Source organism: Echinococcus granulosus (assembly GCF_000524195.1).
Source record: "Echinococcus granulosus chromosome Unknown EG_S00011, whole genome shotgun sequence".
NCBI lineage: Eukaryota > Metazoa > Platyhelminthes > Cestoda > Cyclophyllidea > Taeniidae > Echinococcus > Echinococcus granulosus.
The window spans coordinates 1,092,415-1,112,039 of record NW_020170391.1 but is presented as its reverse complement, the minus strand read 5'-3'; the positions used below and the strand labels follow the sequence as shown (position 1 = coordinate 1,112,039).

The 19,625-nt window shown below is 37.5% G+C and overlaps 1 protein-coding gene across 1 annotated transcript; it reads right to left on the bottom strand. All coding sequences in view use genetic code 11, as the record gives it.

Annotated features, from left to right (window-relative positions):
• Nucleotides 1-446: 446 nt before the first annotated feature.
• On the bottom strand, nt 447-12,052 carry EGR_02488 (Mechanosensory protein; the record flags this gene model as incomplete). The annotated part of the gene is made up of 6 exons (XM_024491737.1): nt 447-638; nt 4,381-4,459; nt 4,932-4,987; nt 6,053-6,256; nt 8,374-8,529; nt 11,999-12,052. 6 exons carry the CDS (start codon nt 12,050-12,052, stop codon nt 447-449), a joined length of 741 nt encoding a protein of 246 aa, XP_024353888.1.
• Between the last annotated feature and the right edge of the window lie 7,573 nt (nt 12,053-19,625).

Genomic DNA, 19,625 nt, shown 5'->3' with positions numbered 1-19,625 from the left:
ATACAAACGGTTGCAAAAAACACTTTTTTAAGCCTAAAGTCGTACGCTAGACTCCTGTTTTTTAAATGTAACATGTTACTACCTACCGAGCCACTGAAGTTGTAATTTCAGATTCCTCTGCATGAAAAATGTATTTAGGGCCCATTCTCATAGCCAGTGATGTTAAAATTTATTTGTATTAATCTTAATTCTTATTTTTCTCATTATCTATGTGTTGAATTCTTTTAAATACATACAGCTTTGCACACTGTCTATGGCTTTTTTTATGTCGCTATCACTTTATGCCTCCGTTTCTACTGTGCTATAGCCATAACTTTACTCACGGACTCAAGTCAGGCCTGTCATCAAAGGTATGCGGGCTCTATGGATGTTGAAATTTATCCAGGTTACGTGGAGAGAGGAAGAAGGGAACTTGCCTCATAGAAGCCGAAAAAGAGATAGACAAGCTATTCTCTCCTTAGAAAACTCCGGATCAGCCCTAGAGGCAGGGGGAAGATGATTGTGGAGTTTTTCTCCGCGGAAATTGCATTGAGAGTTTGTAGATAGCGCAAGTGAAGAGCCAGTGGTGAGTCCATCAACACGTCCGCTGCCTCCTTCAGAGCTGCTGAGGAGCGCTTCTCACCCTCTGCCGCTATCACCTATTAATCAAACGTCCGTCGTTTCAACTATTAATTTAAGCAGGCATTATTTTAACCACTTCTTTTTCAGTTATCTAACATTTAATTCACAGACTTATGCATTCACTTAGCTATCCGTCTACCCTCCTAAAAATCTACTTATGCTAACAATAACCCAACGTATTTAGGAATTAAGCTTTTGGCTACTATAATTAAAGGATGAATGGCGTCTTAAACTCCTTTTAAAATAATTTGAACATTGCTAAAGCTTCCAAACAATGTAGACTATTTAAAACTATTTTGCCGCCGTATCTTTTTTTGCGAGAAATGATACAGGAGGCATTGTCTTTTAATTGAGTATTTGGAGTTCATTTGCCACTATAATGGTTTCTGCAACCAAGTGGGGATGAGTTGTCAGCATCCGAATAAGTCACTAGTCTGAGAACACGAATTTCTAGACACTAGTATTTGACCTTGGGTTTTTTATTACTTGGATGTGATTCAAATCACATATTGTTTAAGGTTTCATTCTTTAAAAATCACAAGTAACTATACACAAGTCCGAATGCCTCCTGTCTCCGAAATGATTTTTTCGTAAAATGTTGTTAACAATGGAGCGCTAGTCATAGCTGCAAATTCTTTCTTATTGTTTAGAAAATAATCCAAAAAAAAAAAACAAACACAAAGTTTGAAATGAAACGGCGCAAGCGAAGCAGTGCGGATCACAGTCACGGTGTGTCGTTGGTATGCCCTACACTTTTTTCCAAGGAAGAACGAAGATGTGTGTGTGAAAGCTAAACAAAACAAATTTTCAAGCAACCACTTATGAAGAGTAAATTGCATTAACTTTAGGATGTTTTGCTGAGTTGTGAGCATGGATGGTATAAACTCATTTAAAATGCTTTTGATGACTCATGCGACCCAGTAAATGCGGAAACCGTTACAATTTTTGCAGAAATTGTTGTTTACTGTTGTCTCCATTGTTTTCAATAGAGAGAGATTGACTTTGTTTAATTAAATCAAAAGGGATCTCCCCACGTTCACTGCAGTTATGTCTGAAAGCCAAATTCTGAGGACACTTTTGGGGTTTTGTGCAGAAAAAGTTGGAAGTTTCGCTAATTCAGACTAAACTCAATTTTAAGCCAGTCCATGCTGTGTTGACTTCCGGTGAAATCTAATTGGATAATATTATGGAATCTTGCATGGAACTCGTTTGTGAAACGACAACTGAATTGTTGTAGCAATGTAAATTGACAAAAATTTCTAAATGGGAGAAGTCGTTTGCCGAAGACCTGAAGAGCACTACTTTTAGGAACTGATATTGAAAAACGAAAACTAATGGGAGGACAGCATTTTAATTGTTACAATTTGTTTTGCTTTGGTTATAAAATCACAATAAAATAAACTGATATTAGGCGAAATTGGCAAATATTGATTGTACAAACTCCGAAAATTAGGTTTCGGGATTTATTAGTCAAAAAGTGTTTTTGATAACGCAAAATCGTTGTCCAAATGTTTGACCGAAAATTTTGGTAAACGCCATGCTTCGGCATTTTGTCAACCGTGTTTTGCAGCCAAAAGTGTCTACTATTATCTAGTTTTGTTTGGGCAGTTCCACAGGACACCAAAATACGCGCACATTTTAGTGCCACATCAGATCTCTTGAGCCTCAGTTCTCTGGTGACGGGACAAATAATTGTGCAAGCTTTATCCATCTCCCCTTACGAAGAGATCTGCTTGGCCAGCAACTGCTTACATTTTATTGGGCATGAATGAGTTTTCATCTCACTTTATCTGCGCAAACATCTTCAGACTTTCGAGGCAGTAGTAAAGCCCCGTTCACCAAAAGCATTTACATATGTCTGTGGGCAAGAGTAGCACACTTAAAAATTCCATAATGTTTTTTAGATAAAAATTGTGAGCTTCGTTGGCTAAAAAGAAAAACGCTTTCTCGTAGTTCTTTTTGATCTTCCGATGGACAAGACAGTGCCACGCCTAGACTGTTTCGTACAACTACCTGGAACAGGTATGCGGAAAACCTTTAAAATGGGACTCGTTAAATTAACTTGACTTTTATGCAAGACATATTTTGATTACCTTTAAGAGAGATAAACATAGAATAAAAAACATATAAGCAAAAAGCTTTATAAAATAAATGACTAGATGACTCGGCGTTTCCCACCTTATCCCAGTTGATACTATCCTGTTGGCCTAGAACGGCTGGGCGTTTAAAAGATCCTCTTCATAGAATTCATTATTCAATTAAAAGATCTTGACTTTGCCATGCTTTTTAGGCTGCCTTGAAACATTAAAAGTAGTTTGTAGCCTAAATCACAGACATTTTTTTGCATAAAAAAGGAAGACTGGATTACTGAATTTAAGTTAAAAGCAAATCAGACCTATGGCTTTAAAAATCATTCTAATGAACCGCTTACTTCATTCATTTTTGTCCAATTACACACCATTAAAACCCCATAACCCTTAAATATTTACGCCTGTAAAAGTATGGACACGTTTTTACTGACTATAATAAACAGAATATGTGTCCATTACATTGAGGTGCCGCCTTTCAACGCTGTTCTAGCCGTCACTTTAATGCCATAATTTAGCTTTCGGAATTAATCGTGTTGTGGTCATTGGAGAACCGACACCTAGTGGGAGGATGATGAGGTATTAGCGCCCGTGGTGCTTAGTTCACCTGACTTGTATTGCATCATGTTAATCCGACCCTCCCATGCACAACACTGTTGCAAAATACTTCTAACCATGACACTCGTTCTTAGTTGGATTAAAACCGATGCATTTTTCAGCATTGTCAGTTGACGTTTTAAATATAAGAAGACAGCCCGTTACCAGTGCTAAAATGTGCGCTTAAAATAGCACAACAAAATTACTCCATTTTTTCTGTGACTGCCAACCACAGTTTTGTGGGTAGATATTTGAATGCTCCAGGCTGTGACGTGACCAGTACTTTCCATCCTACCAGAAAATTTAGCCATTTTACGTCTTAAACTTATTTGCAAGCTTCAGCACTTATTAGAAAATAACCATATTAGATTACCGAACCTTATGTTTGTTACATTCATAATGTCTTTCATGTTGAATGAAATGAGTAGTTTCCATTGACGACTTTCGGTTTGATATACCTTATTTAGTAAGTAATCGAGGTAAGTCAATGACGACTTCGCCAATGTATTCATACATATTGTGTGTGTGCACTTTTGGTGCTTTTAGCCAACAAACTGACATATAAAACTCCTTTAAATTATACTACTCCTTAATTTTGACCCAAACACTTTAAATTTATGGTTTTATTTGCTTTTTACGACATTGACTGTGTGTTTAATTTGCTTTAAGCATCAATTTGTCTACTCGGAAAATACATGCGCATGGATCCCGAGGCAAACACTTCTTTAACAAAGATGCGTAATTAATGCTTTGACCATGAGCACTTGCCGATTTCATATAAATTGATAATTTGAGCCTTAAAGTATCTTGGTCTTCCTGCAAGGCTCCCCTAGCCAGAATATCAGGAACAATCCAATTAAAATCTCAAATGCTTAGTATCCATTGCTGATCTCTTGCGTTTAACCATTTGCAAGAAAGTTTTTTGGCCGTGATCGGGATTCACTCTTTCGTCCGTGGTGCTGTCTTTTCCTAGCATATAGGCAAAGGCACTAAGACGAATCAAAGTGGGCACTTTAATTTGTAAATTAAATCACATATCGCCAGATGAGCTGGGGGTGCAAGAAAGCCGGCTTACCTTTGCTTGAGCTTCACGCGTGGCTTCGGCTTCTGCGGCCATTGTTCTCTGTAACTGCAACGGCAGTCGGACGTCCTTTCTGAAGTAAACATCAAACGAAGCAAAGTAATACTTTTTCACTACCTTCTACGATGGTAGTTGCGTGAGCATAGTTAACTAGTCACGATAGTGAACTTGCTTACACTTTTTTCCCGTCCAGGACCCTGTAATCACTTAGATCAGCTAGAAAAATTTATGCTTTTGAGGCATTCAGGTAGGGAGATGCAAAGAATTTTTTAAAAAATACTTGAACAATTTTGAAGGTGATCTATTCCAAGAAACGGGTTAGAATTGAAATAGCACAGCCTCTTAATTATTTTAAACCATACAATTTGGAAGTACGGGTTTCCAATTAAACTGCGGAAAATATTTTAGTGTAATTATACACAAGGTATGTCCACTGACTACTTATTCTACATGGACTATTTTAAGGGCCTTCATGGATAAGCCATTTTCGAAGAATGGCGCAAAATATTCATCGGACAGTGTTAGGCAATTAAATGATCACTCACACTTCGACACGCTCCACTTTGACGCCCCATGGTTGTGTTGCATCGTCCAGCATCGTCTGAAATTGAATGCAGCTAGGTAAGAAATTTCTAGAATGCAGGACATAAGCAATTATTTGGTACTATCCACTTTTCAACGGAGTGAATATTTCCTTTTTAGGCTGATAGCAAGGAACGTTAGATTGAAAAATCCTCCGTATGATTTATGTCAACAGTTTTAATGGCTATATGTTCTCAGGTTATTGCCTAGATAAGCATAAGAGCAGCTAAACGAACAGGATTAAATCTCTTCACTGAATCAGCGGCGGTAGGGTCAAAGAAGACGATCAGATGAAAGTGAATTCGAATGCTTTTAAGAATTATGACAACTTTTTCATTGTCAGATAAGACAACCACTGGAAATAACATAATACATTTGCGTGTCTGCTTCGATGCCTTAAATAAAAACCTATTTTCGGAATAGAGAATTAAGACAGTTACCTATCCTTATTAGCGAAACCTGTGTAGAAATTTTAATTCTTTAAATCAAATCTTGTGCAGTCAGAGAGTATTTTCTTTGCCTTAAATACTCAAAGTTGTGTGACAGAAACTTTTTAAAATACCAAATTCCATCTTCTCTCTTAGCAGACCTTGGTAAGCATTAAGTCAATATTATTTCGTTTTTGCAATGTTAGTAGTTGTACCATCGTCCACTTAGTGTTGCATATTTGTCTGACAATGGCTCAAACTGCTCCATGATTTTCGCTCGTGCTGACTATTTTTGTCGTCATTGTAAATAAGGAGGGAATATTTTACTTAGTATACCCACTTCTCTATCCTCATTCAATCATTCGTAACGGAATTTCTTAACCAAAAAGGGAAGATTAATTCTTCCCACAGAATATATGGGATAGTTTACGGGTTTCTAAATAGGCTTATGATCAACAAACAAAACAACTGACTTCAAGCTTATATCTGACATCACAGCAATAGTCCTTAAACGTTTTTTCTTAAACCAAAAAGGAAAATACTCAAAAAGCTTCAAATTTAAATGCACCATAAGGTGCAACTACTTTAAATCCGCAATATTATTAACTAGTTGATGGTGTGAGAATGAAGAAAAGAAGGGGAGGGTGAAGGCATACCTGCATGGAGGTCGAAATGGACTCCCTCTCGGAGAGGATCTCGGAGAGGCTTTTGGTGCCAAGAACGTTGCGGAGGGTGGTGGCTGCTAGCAGACGCGTAGACCGATCCGCATCCTCCACGTTGGTCACTGCTACGATGGGGTTATAAATGCGGTAATACACTACGGCGTCCACCGCCACTGTCACTGAGTCTTTTGTTAGCACCTGCAAAATTGCGACCGTAGCGATCAAATCGGATAACCACCAGCACATTTCTTCTAATCAACAGGGTGTCTGACTTCCAACACCTTTACAGAGATACTTAAAGACAACGTGAACGCTGTATCAGAACGAGGCACCGTAATACTAGATATTATCTTTCTTAAATAATCAACCTTGTCCATATCAAAGTTTGTTAATTTAATCGTCTTATGACAGGAAAGTAGTTCCATCGCAGTCTATGAATAGAGGGCGAATGCGTGTCTCTTAGGCGACACAAAGTTGTTAATCGAGTCGTGATATCGAGTCTGTAAAAACAGTTTGGGTTTTCCATTGTGCGTTAAATTAGACTGAAATTGAGAGGAACGAAAAATTTTAGTTTTTAATTAAGAAAACCACGTTGATTAATCTGTATAATGTATTGAGCGCATATCTTAGCAGACGGTTTCATGTCTGTATCTTGCATCGTGACTATTTTTTCCAAATCATATTAAAAATAACCATGTTGTCCATATCATTAGGTGTTTAATATTAATCCCAAGGTATGTAAAATTAATTGTGCCTGATATGACCCAACTTACTGCCCTCGAATCTCTGGAGAAGCGTCGTATAAAGAAATCTTGTACACATTGTTGGGTTCCCTCATACCCATCTTCTCGGGCATCATCAATCTAGCTCCTGCCCTTATGATAACAGACGAATGGAAATGCCTCCTCAGATACCCAATTTAGGCTTTGTCCCTTCCCCCATGATCCTACTGGCCCATGAACTTATTCAGCGTCCTACAGAAACGCTTCGAAAGGTTATGTTGCATCTACTCGGATTTCAATACAACCCAATTGTGTACTATTGGTCAAACCATACAAATAGACGTTTTGATATCTCTTATACTAATAAGAAAATTAAACGCAAAAGAATTTCTCCTCAGAAACGATTTATGATATCATACCTGAGTTTTATGCGCGGTTAAGGGGCAATTTTTAAAAAAGTCTTTAAACAACCAACCCAGTAAGTCAAATAAAGAGCTGTAATTATAAGACATTTTATCTCTACCTCATAACGCAGTATTATCATAGGGAACATTCAGATTTAACACATTTTAAAGGGGTACATAACTATATTGTGTAGGAATAAAGCCAGGAATGGGGAAATCGACGCCCTTTGAACCTTCTCATGTAAATCGCAATAACATTTGGTAACCTACATTAACATAAAGCATGACTGGTGGCAAGATACTAGGGCTGCAAATGAAGAAACTTTCTTGCGATCCAACGCTTAAAATAAATTTGAAGGGAAATTAAGAATGATTTGTCTGCCTGACCTTGGGTAAAACTTTTTCTGCTTCTATGGCAAGATTTTACTTTTCCCCTTTAAGTAATACGTACATTTCTTGAATAACCTTTAACTCCAATTCACTGATGCAAACATTTAATTGTGATGTTAAAAATTTTTACAACATGTTAAAGAAATATTTTTTCGACCTATTCTGAAACTCTGTACCGTTTTCATTATGTGAATCCATTTATTCCCAACTAATTCATTTCATTCCCCGTCACTAGTTGCACTTTTATTAATGTCGCAAAAAAATTTAAGTCCTATTCTTTAGCCATAAATGGAATGAATTTTGAGCGCCAATTTAATTCTGACAGTCGAGGAACTCTATTACAAATTTGAGCAGGACCGTTAACGCTACGCTTCATTGAAGGAAGCGACTTCCCATTGTCATGACTCATGGAACTCCTGAACACCCATCAAGTGCCTTTAGCACTTTAAATTCTTCATTAAAATTGTTCATTTAGCAGTTTGACCCTTCTTAAACCTAGTCTTTTTCAACCTGGTAAGTTTAAACGTGTTTGGCCCTTAAAATATAGTCTGCTTAAATTTTTTTTTAAATGAATTACAAACTCAACACTATGCATAGTATTAGCCAAGCACCTTTAGCGTTTGATGCTAAAATACGAATGAAAGTGTTTAAAGTTGCCGTGTGTTCGCATGGAAGTGCATTAATAAATGCACACTGCGGAAATGGAAGGTATAAACTACGTCTTACTTCAGTTCACACTTAATAAGTCCACGTGCCTATATGCTGTAATATATGGTCAGAAAGTGCGGTGACTACGTACCTCTTGCGGTGGGACATCGAAGGTGACGGTGCGAAGGTCGACCTTGCGCAGACGATCCAGACAAGGAAGAACGAAGAAGAGGCCGGGACCCTTAGCACCATCCGGCCTGATTCGGCCCAACCGAAAGATCACTGCGCGCTCGTACTCTGCAATCACCTGCACCCACAAGGGTGAAAAATAAATCTTAGCTACTTCATCGCCCCCTCGAATCCTACAGACTGCTATTTAGTCACCACTGTTGCATACGTCCATTATTTTAGTGTTCCTCAAGCAGCAACATCTCAAAAGTCCCAAACCAAATATGCAAGACTTATCACCTCTGAACTTAAGATCAGTAAATTGAGCAAAGTTTAATGTGTTTTCTTCAAAATGTCCACTTATTTTAGCAATGATGAAGTTTATTTCAAGAATTTCCGGAAGCATTAATTATCGACAATCCGTAAAGATTGAAGCAAAATTCTGTGGACGGAAAAGCATTGCATTCGTGTTCTAAAAAACTTTTTCTTTCATGATATTAAGGCCTCAATAAAAAATAGCTTTAATTGTGGACCCTCCTTAGTGAGTAAAAAGATATTTGCGCATTACGGGATTTTCCCTCTATTCTCTTTATCACATGCCTTTGCTATGTTTTAAAGGCATTCACATTTTATCAAATAATTGGAGGATTTTCCAGGAGACCCTACTCCACCCACCTGGCTTATTACCGCATAGTCTGTGTATATGCATATAAATCTGTCCATTTCCCCCAGGGCTCCCATGGATGACGTCCATGGTACTTAAAATCAGACTCCCATCTCAGAAACGTGTCTAGCCCATCAATAGAGAAGCGCTTATAGGTCCTTTTCTACAATCACTTCCCCTTTAGACCGCTTTGTGGCTGCCACCGCTGCATGTACATATTATTTAGACTTAATTCAAGGAACAAAGTGTCCGCAAGTTCGCGTCGTGTGGTAAAATTTTGTCTGCCTTGATTGTATACTTCAGCCTTCACATTGGTGGTATGCGACGTGGATATGCTACTCAAAATTGTAGACCTCTTTTTAGTTTCTTAAGTAACTCGGATTCTAAAATTGCATAATGCAGATATTAAATTCACATCTGTGGACCACAATGAATTGTTTACTTGCAAAAATTGCAGAAGAGAATCATTTTGCGTCTTTCAAGGGAAAAATTTCTCATGTATTCAAATAAAAACCACTGCATCGCCAACTTTTGTTAAAATTAATTGCAGACATCTTTAACCACGAGTCAACATCATTGAAAAGTTCCATAATATTTTAAATATCTGTCAAAGGAGAAAGCACAGGAAATTCAACTAAAGTTTTCTGTAGGATTCCCTGCTTATTTATGGCAGATTCCGGTTCTCAACGCATCGCATTAGTGATGGAGGGAGCGTAAAAGCTGCTGACACCTGTCGAGTCAGTTGGATTTTCACATCATTAATACATTTCATACCGTATTTACACAAACCGAGTTAAAGCTATACGGACAAGCAGGAAGGCACTAACCTACTGCAAGCCCATTTTGGGGTGATTTTGGCGGAAGTAAATTTTGTCCACATAAACTGTCCTTGAAATTCGAAGGCTTTAATTACTTTATTTAATAACGCTTTAATAGTTCTTAGAAGCACGTTCTCTTAGTAGCTAATAGAATGCAATGCGATAAAACACAAAGAACTGAATTTGCTTATTTGCCTTCTGATACAGCTAATGCTACCCACGGATAATAATTTTTTAAATCAAGTTAAAATCTTAGCTAAAAGGCTTTGTCAAATGCTAAAAAGTACTCTGGTGTGAGACTGAGTAATATCTAAAGGTCTCTAATTGACAAATTCCAATAAACTAAATGAATTTCCCTGATTTTATGATGGTTTTTTAGTTACCTGTGAAAAATAAGAGTTTTTTAACGTAGTGCAATGAATTATTTACTACCAACCAATGCTTCCCTACTTCACCGTCACTTTTATCAGACCGAGAAATTAGCCGTTGGGATGGGAGACTGTGGCGTTAAATTAGTTGTTTTCATGATATTTTTGGCATCATCTTTTGAAAAACTGAGATCTATACAGTAGCCAACAAAATTGTACATGACATGCAACCATCTCCACGTGGTGGAGAAATTCGCAGTTGAAAAATGGACTGGCACACTGCGCTGATCTTATAGCTCTCGTTATCTAAAGAGGAGTCGATGACCAAGTCCATTGTAATGCAGCGGTTTTAATATAAGCATAAACCGGCCATGGCATTGTTTCTCCGAGTCATAAAAATGACTTCATGGCTGTTGAGAGGTTTCTTTTACTTTTACCAGCAAGAAAATCCTCCTTATAGTAGGCTACCTACAACTTCTTGGCATATTTCGTTTATAAATCTTGGGCTGTTTTAAGTGACGGCATTTTCGATGGTGCCTTTTAGCTTACTTCATTTTATGTAAAAGGAGGCACTTCAAAATAACTCCTAACTGATGGATAGGTAAAACTTTGGAATGGCTGACAGCTTGCATAGTTTGCTTCCGGTTTGGGCAGTTGAATAAAAATTCTATCTCATAATTGGAAGAAGTGTTTTTAGAAGAGGGGGTTAAGTAACAAAAGATGCCTTCAAAAATTCTTTGGGTTTCAAGATTCGACTTTGTTTATTGCTACAGATGGGACGTTTAAAAGGAGTATCAATACATACAGATATCGTTTTAGCCATCGATGTTGTTGTCATAAAAATTTTATGACTTATTTTGGATTCTATATTTCACTCTGTCAACTCCTCAGAAATCACCTTGCCTAACGATGCACACTAAAATAGATTCAAGCAGCTTTTATAACTTTCTCGCAGTTGGTATTTAACACGATTATGCTATTTTGCCTTGACTTTACGTTCCGTGCAATATACAATTAATCATAATTCATGAAAATAAGTATAATGCAGGTTCCCTGAAGGCAATGCCATTTCTAGCATCTTTATTCCAAACTTATTTCCTGTAATTTCCATCTGCAATGCACTTATTCAACGGTAGAGTAGACATTAAGGTGGTCTCCACTTTAAACTCGTTTCTGCTAACCTTTTGCGCCACATTTCCTCCGCCTGAGGACCACGTGCAATTTGTGCTTCCAGCAGTTTAGAAACAGAAAATTTGGGGTTTTTCTAGCAGCGGAAAAATAACCATGCCTGAAGAAGAGGAGAACATTTGTATCGGTGCGCCTGGGCAACTGAATAGTGCCGTTTCCTTAACTTTGAAGATGGTGCTTTGCATTTGCTACCATAGCCTGTTCGTATTGTGGAGCGACTCTAGCTAAGATCACGTAGCACTGCGCTTTTATTAATTGCATGGATACTCGTAAATTGCAGCAGTTCATAAAAGTAGCAAATCACAAAGTTAATACTTCTGCACGGACTTAACAAATAAGTCTATTTCTTGTAAAGGATAACACTTTGGATCAGGAAAGTATAAGGTTGGACTGTTGCCAAAACGACCAAAATAATGAATCCTTCATTGGGGTAAATTTGAAATGGATCTTTAAATAGGACCTTTTACATCACTTCTAACTGTCTGCTTAGGGCCTAGATTCAACATCTCTACATTTATTTTTACTAGCAAAGTCCACGAATCGGGAAAATTGAGTACTTATCTGTGCCACCTTGGGACGAGCATCGGTAGTAGTCCGGCGGTCACGCTTTCCACCATGTACCATCCTTCCCCCTCAATTTACTATCTACTGATTTATATACGGATAGAAATTTAAAACACAGAAATTGATGATAAAATAGCAATTCAATGCAGTTGTTATCTGTACATTTTTAATTTCCTGTTTTAGTACTCCTCGAACTGAAAGTAAAACCTATTGGTGAGCGTTCTTTCGCAGGCCGTAATTATGAAAGCGTTAGCAACAAAAATGCAAAAAACTGTTTTGTAGTACACGCTCAAGTGAGAATGACGAAATTCTCTTTACTAAGATATAAATTTCTCATAATCGTTTGGTAATACCTGTTTGCTTTCTATTTGCTCTGGTTGTGTATTTACCCTAACAATTTTTATGTTTTACAAGACAGTCTTATTACTAAGTATAATATTTTAATGAACTTTATATAAATTCAAATGACCTATCAACTGAACTTCCGTAGCCTGCTTAGTGGGAAGTGAGAAAGCAATGAGCCACCCTCTGCGAAATCCAGTGTTGGTTAGGATGCGTAACTTTACGCTATTGAACTGGCGTTAAGCAAAAAAGTTATTTGACAAAGTGAAGCAAAACTTCTACTTTATCACCCACTTTGGATATTGAAGGGTAGAAGGAGGGAAAAGCTGTCGAGGATACCGCATTGGGGTGTGAATAATTCAGGTTGAATGCAAATGCACGACGGGGGCGCATCTGTCTTGGAAGTTAACAGAAGCTCACCTTAATGCAGAATGGCAGAGAGAAGGGGAAAGTGCACACGACAAGGAGATAGACCATAGCTGTTATGAGGTAACTGCAGTAACTCGTCCCCGTAGATTTCTGCCTTTCTAAAAGTGGATAATATCGAGTAACTGCAGTTTTACCAGCCTCAGGAGACGTACGCACACACGGGACCTTTGAGCCCACCAAACACAACCACAAGCGTATTAGGTCTGAGAAATTAATTATGCATCTTCCTGGATTAGATGAAGCCACCAGGCTGGGCTTATGCGTTTAGGATAAGACGAAAAATTGTTAGTGTTACATCAAATTCCAACAAAAGCTTTTCGTTGAAAAATTGCTGCAATCAAACCTAATAAATTGCATTTACATTTAAATTGTCATCTTATGGATTGCAGATGGCACTGCACCTTTAACACGCCTAAACTTAGGCTGTTTTTACCTTCTTTAGACCTCATGTCGATAAACTAGATAGTCAAGTCAAGAGCTGTTCATATTATCATGGCAACATTTCAGAGGTACTAGAGATGGGTATATTATTGAGTTCTAAAACTACTTTCCCAGTCAAAGCCATTAATCTGAATTTGCTAAGGGTAGGGACTTCAAGCAAGTTTTATTGAAATAATAAAACCATGGCTGAAATGTTTGAGAAAAAATGGAATGATAAATCATGTCCTCTAGTTTGCCACAGATTTTATCTTCAGACGACCAGCCCTACACTGACTCGCATAAGTTTAACTACTTAGGTAACGTAAACAAATCGGAATTGCATTAGCCTATTTACAGGATTTTTAATAGATATATATCAAACCATACTTTAATAATTCACTGAGATTTTTTTGGCTCCACAGGTGAAAGGAGTGTTAAAGAGATTCCCATTAGCGCCATCACCGCTGATTTAAATGCTGATTTGTGTGACCGGTCAGAACATCGCAAACCCCTCAGAGAAGTGGTCTTACAAAAACTTATGCTTATAAACCAGTCCTCAGTTTCGTATTCATATGGTCGGCAACGTCAGGGAAGTGAAGCTTGTTAAGTTATTTTTAAGGATAGATATTTTTATAGAGGCAATTAACTATAAATGTCGGAAAAGATGAAATCATGGTAAATTTTCAAAATATGAGCCATTTCAGTGAAGTCGGTGCTCTTTCGTCTTATGCATAGTAGGGCTAATAGATAACAGCATAGCTTTCCAAACCTCTAGGTTTATAGAAGAAATGCCTGAGTCCTTAATAGACTATTTAAATCCAACTCTTCATAGAACGCGCTAAGCAGTCGTTTACGTCGAATCTACGTTATATTTACTACTGAACAAAAGTACGGAATACCAGCATCTCTTTTAAATCTTTGTGCTACAGAGAGTAAAATGGGAATAGGTGTACAGTATTTACCTGCTAGATGTAAAACTTTATCTGCGCATGTGTTTTAATGGGAACCTTTGTAACAAGATATTTATGGGTGCAAAAGACTGGAAAAGGTACTCATGGAACGAGATGTTAAGTACCTGGGAATGCTTTTAGTTTCCAATTACTTTAGGCCTTAGAGAATTTTCCTTTGCGTGGGTTACAACTGGGTGAAAAATTTCGCCTTTTCTCAGGTAAGACAAGGTAAGAGTTAAATGGCTTCCACAGCTCAGGTTTACACTTTAGCGTGAGCGGATGTGCCTTCGCTTGACTGACTGCGAAATATAAGGTCAGCAGAACTGGAAAGAGCTTGGTTTATTTAAACTACGATAGCGAAATACGCCTTATAAGCAAAAAAAGCGGCTCTTCTTATTACACACTTTCTATTTCGTGGTTCTATAATGGCATGCAATAATCATCCATAATTGCGCAATCTTTCTAAAAAAAACCCATGATTCTGTTAAACCCAACTTTCTGAAGTAAATTTAAACGTCTTTTAAAATGAACATAAAACACATAAAATGGCTGCTCTGCGTAGCCGGGCTTTTTAATCCAATGGAAGCAGGGAAAGTGAACCAGCACAAGGGGCCCCCACATCGTCGCAAGCGTGATATACGCTGGTTGCGTTTCCACCCTCAGGTGACCGTCCAATGTTGATCAGTCTTGATGAACCCTTCGATGCATATCAAAATTCACATTCAGCTTTGTTGCTGAGGCAATTTGAAGAACAGAGCATTCATTAAGGTTTTTTAGATGACAGACCCCAACTCAACATATTTTCTTGAGCAACGTACAGAAATCTCATTTCTCCTCCTGGAATCGATGAAAACAAGCCACCGTTTAGGTGGGATGAAAGGCTGCAAGGATTCAACCGTCTTCACTGTGTGAAGTGGAGGATAAACACCATCTCCACCACTTTCCTATCAATATCAACTTGGAGATGCCCTGACGCAATTTGCCTTGATTTATTATGCGTCCATAATATGTGGCTAATTATCATCTATTTCAGCATTTTGCCTAGCTCATTTTTTCTTTCAGAGCAGATATTGAGCTCAGATATGCTCTCTTGCGTAGAGTAGTCTGGGGAACAATTCGGCAGTACCACGCATTTGGTGGATTTTCATTGGCTTCAACGTGTTTCTATGGTCCAAAATCTTTACAATTGTATGCATTTATAAATTGGCATCAAATATTGTAGAGGAAAAGGAAGTGGGTGGTTAGGATGTTGTTTAATTATGAATCCAAATTCCTTGTAGCATTTCAATAAAAACAGCTTCCATTAAACCAGCCTTTGATTTAACCAAAATTTCATTTTTCTTGCTAGACTTTAAACCACTTTCAAATGCATGCAAAAGGCAAATTTTTGGCTCGCTGTAAGTGTGAAATTCCTTCTTGCTCTTATGAGGTGGTAAAAGCGTTCTTCCCTCATAACTAAGTAGAGATAAATATTTTGGGGTGTAGGAAATGTGTTTTCGTATTTATCGTTAAATGGCTGGTAAACAAGTCACAACTGTTTTTTTGTTCACTAGCTAAAGATTTAAGCACTACTTTGCGACTCAAAGGCAAATCCCCATTTCTAAACATAGGAATGTCAAAGTAGACATCTTGACCGTAGGGGTGTTTAAATTTTCATGATTTCACTCTGATAAAAAGGAAATTGAAAGCTCTTTCGTAAATTGCGCAGATCTCTCTGCACATTTAGATACTCACTCAGTGGTAGTAGTTTTTATCATAAATACCCTCACGATTGCTAAACAATCGTTTGCTTGACTTATAAATTATAAAATAACCCTCGTTTTGTTCAGTGCACATAATTCGTTAATAAATTAATTCATCACACTTTAGGTCTTTTCTCTTCCTATTTTAATGCTCCTACTACGAGGCGCTATAGCCACGTCTCGAAGCATCTTAGACCGTGAAAACCTTACCCTTTGTAGCGGCATAAATAACTACTGCAAAATATTCGCAGCAGAACATTGGCTCGGGCCCCTATTTAGAGGAAGCTCGGCCCCTCCTAGGAAGGCTCCTGGGCCGCAAAGGGGATAACGTGTTCCTGTTGGCTCACAATTGATTAAATACACCGTCTCAGTCAAGTGGTATATTTCCTTTCCTTCATATTACTGGATCAAATCGTAACGTCTCTAAAATTGTGTACTGCTCTACCGCAGCCCTCCATCTACTTGTGATGGAATGTTCTAAATAAGTGAACAAAGTGTAGGCACACAACGTTGATCCGACTTTACCATTCTGCCAATTCAATGTGTGCGATTAGATAAGGAAAACATGTTTATAATAGGCGCATTTCCAAAAAAAATTTCAGCCGATCATATGCATTAATGTGAACAACAAAATAATTGGATATAACCGTAGGCAAAATGTGGAAAACTCAATAAAATATCTCTTTTTTTAGACTTTATTACTGAATGCTGGGAGGAAAATGAGAACTATATGCGCTTTTTTCCTGCAGTTCGACTTCATACAATGGCTTGAATGAAACAATAACATTATACCAACTAACTTTCCCCAATATGTCACATATTTAGATCTCCCAGAAGTGTATTGACCTTACTGTGTGAAGCTTCATTTTGACAAGTACCCTTAAAATGTTGTTGACAATAAAGACAGGATTTAAAGAATTTACTAACCAAAGTATACAGTGTCGTTCACAACAAACAATTTTTAGGCAAAATTATTTCTTTTTATGAACAGGCAAAACAAATTTCCAACCAGATTTGCCAAGTCCAAACGACGGCAAAGAGAATGACCTCTCAAAGAGGGGACAAACTGATTTGGTTACGAGGACCATTTCTGATTGAGAGAAGCTTCCTTATCAGACATGTGAAACGGAAACAGTCTTATGGGTTACTGTGGGCTGCAATTTACCATATTCATTGTTTCCCTTATCCAGAAGTCCAATTCAGCGTAAAAGTAGCGAGAAGCTGACCATTCCAAAATAGGAATTTCATAGAAATTTGTAAACTGATTGTAGTTGCGGTTTTAGGGTAAAGAACGGCTAGGTCGCGTCGTAATAATTTTATGAGGAGGCCATTCACTACATTGCCTTTTCCGCAACTTAAAAAATTTGAAAATGAAAGTTCCTGTGTCTTTTATCCAACTCGGCTTAATCAGTAGTTTAGTCTGAAAATGCTCAAATTAAAAATAGGTTCTTCTCTATTTATTCAAATAAGTGTAAAATCCCCACAATGCGAATAGACAAGATGGGTTAAAACGTCATTTCAGTCTTACGAACCAAATGACATCAATTTTTAACTGTCGCCAATGTTCCGGCTTGTTTGACACTGCTGTTGCATGATATTTTTAAGCATTTTGCATGAAGTTAAATTGTAGTTCCTGTTTGTTAAGACATTTTTTGCATTTGTCTATGGTACTTTTGCTTGAACATCTACTCAAAGGCTAGACACATAGAGGAGTAATGTATCAACATTCATATTAGGAAATAACTAAAGGGTTACTTTCCAAAATACTAAACTCTTGAGCGGATGTTGGTAAATGACTTTAACTGAGGTGATGATAGAGACGATGGTTAAAAAATGCCACTGAAGCATTTGATATTTAGCGCATTTATAATTTGGGGGTGTTTTGTCGCCTCTTGACCACGTTTGTTCATTCAACATTATTTCGAGTCTAAAGGGGATAAATTTGCTAAACTTCAGAGACATTACTTTCGACGCCCTAGAAAGACTAGAATTTTATTTGTTAACAAGTACTACAGAATGTTATAATGCTGAAAATGCATTGCTAGTATATTTGATAAATTACTGCTAACCTGCAAAAATTATCATTTAGTGTAGAATACTAATCGTATACTCATAAAGGCACAACTATTTAAACTGGGTTCCCACTGTAGTACATTGGTTGTTTATTTAACTCCCAGTTTCGGCAAAAGGGGCCACTTTATGTCTTGACCAATGCACAATCGCCGGAAGGGGTGGCCCCTGGACCTTGCCAGTAGCGCCAACCCCTTTTATATTTAGAATATATATTTGGTCTGAATATTATGTCTCCCCTCGTCCTCAGAATAGTCTTGGAGTGCTACTCTACATTAAAATAAATTAGTTTGACCTTCTAGAAGAGGATTTTGTCCTACCGCTAAGCCCCCTTGGGATTTCTGAAGCTACAACAAACGTTTTTGCAACATTTCAACTACCCTTGAGATCTACCACTCAGCAATGAGTGCAGAAGTTGCTTCGTTAACTTTAACAACTTCTGACAGCACGTAAATCAGCGGTATCGTCAATGGTTCTATTTAGTGCGCAACATTCGGTGCTTTTGTCTATCTTTGGTAATTCGTCTTAAATTCAAGCCTATTTTCCTGAGTTAGAAAACTGCTTGCTTATTTTAAGTACCAATAAGGATAAGACAGTTTTTTGTTTTTAATGAAAAAGTAAAACGCACAATTAATGCAATCGAACAGCTGTGTGGCTGGCGATTGTCATAAATAGCAACAAATTAGCATATATTCTGTTACTTTTCTAGATAACCCCATTTTGTACCAAAATTAGGAACCGAATTCGGTTTGATGTAGGGAGCCCTAATTTGCCCCTCAAGATTTTTGATGAGTTTATTGCATCAACGTTTAAGCTATTGTATAAGGAAACTATTGAACAAGTAAACACCAAGGTAACTTTATAGTCATCTACTAGCGAATTGGTTCCATATGCTCAAGGCCTTCAATGGCGCGATACATGGTCCCTCGCTGCCACTTAACATTAGCCAAAAACTTTTTGGATTTAAAGGCAAAGCTGGGTGTCTAGTGTCAAGAATAAATAAAATTTTATCAGAAATGGCTTTTGCAACGGTGGAATTTCCGTTTTGACGGGAGGAACTATGTCCGATATGCAATGGTAATAAACGTGTTTGTGCGATTTTTTCGCGTCAAGTTGCTTTTTTCTTACATTGATGGATTCCGCAAGTTAACGCCGTGTTAATTTTAATGAGGCTGTCTTAAGTCTATCTAAGGATGTCTTGAGATGATAATCCGTTTTCATAATACATGAATAAATCACTTCTTTTGGTCAAATTAATCGACTACAAAACTGGCACTCTGAAGCACAAGTTAAAAAGGTCAAAACTTTGGCCATACTTCTTCATAAACTGAATTGTAGGTCGTTGCGGAAAAGTATCTTCTAAACATTTATTAGTTTTGTTAATTTAAAAACGAACATGGATACTGTTAAACTGCATTGTTATGTTAATTCCACTTTAAATTTAAGAAATTGTTTAAAATTACATTGAAGAAAATAGGCAAGAAATCTGCTTTGGGTGTGTGAGGTACTCCTAGTTATAAGTTTGTTGCTCGAACCCCAGAATTAAATTGCCTGCACTGAATTCGGATGTCAAAATCTTAGTGAATTTAATAAAAGAAAATAAAACTTTAAATAAAATTGTAGCGAAATGCAGATTATGTTATGTCCTTAAGATGAAGTGCATAATACCGGCAAGAAAGA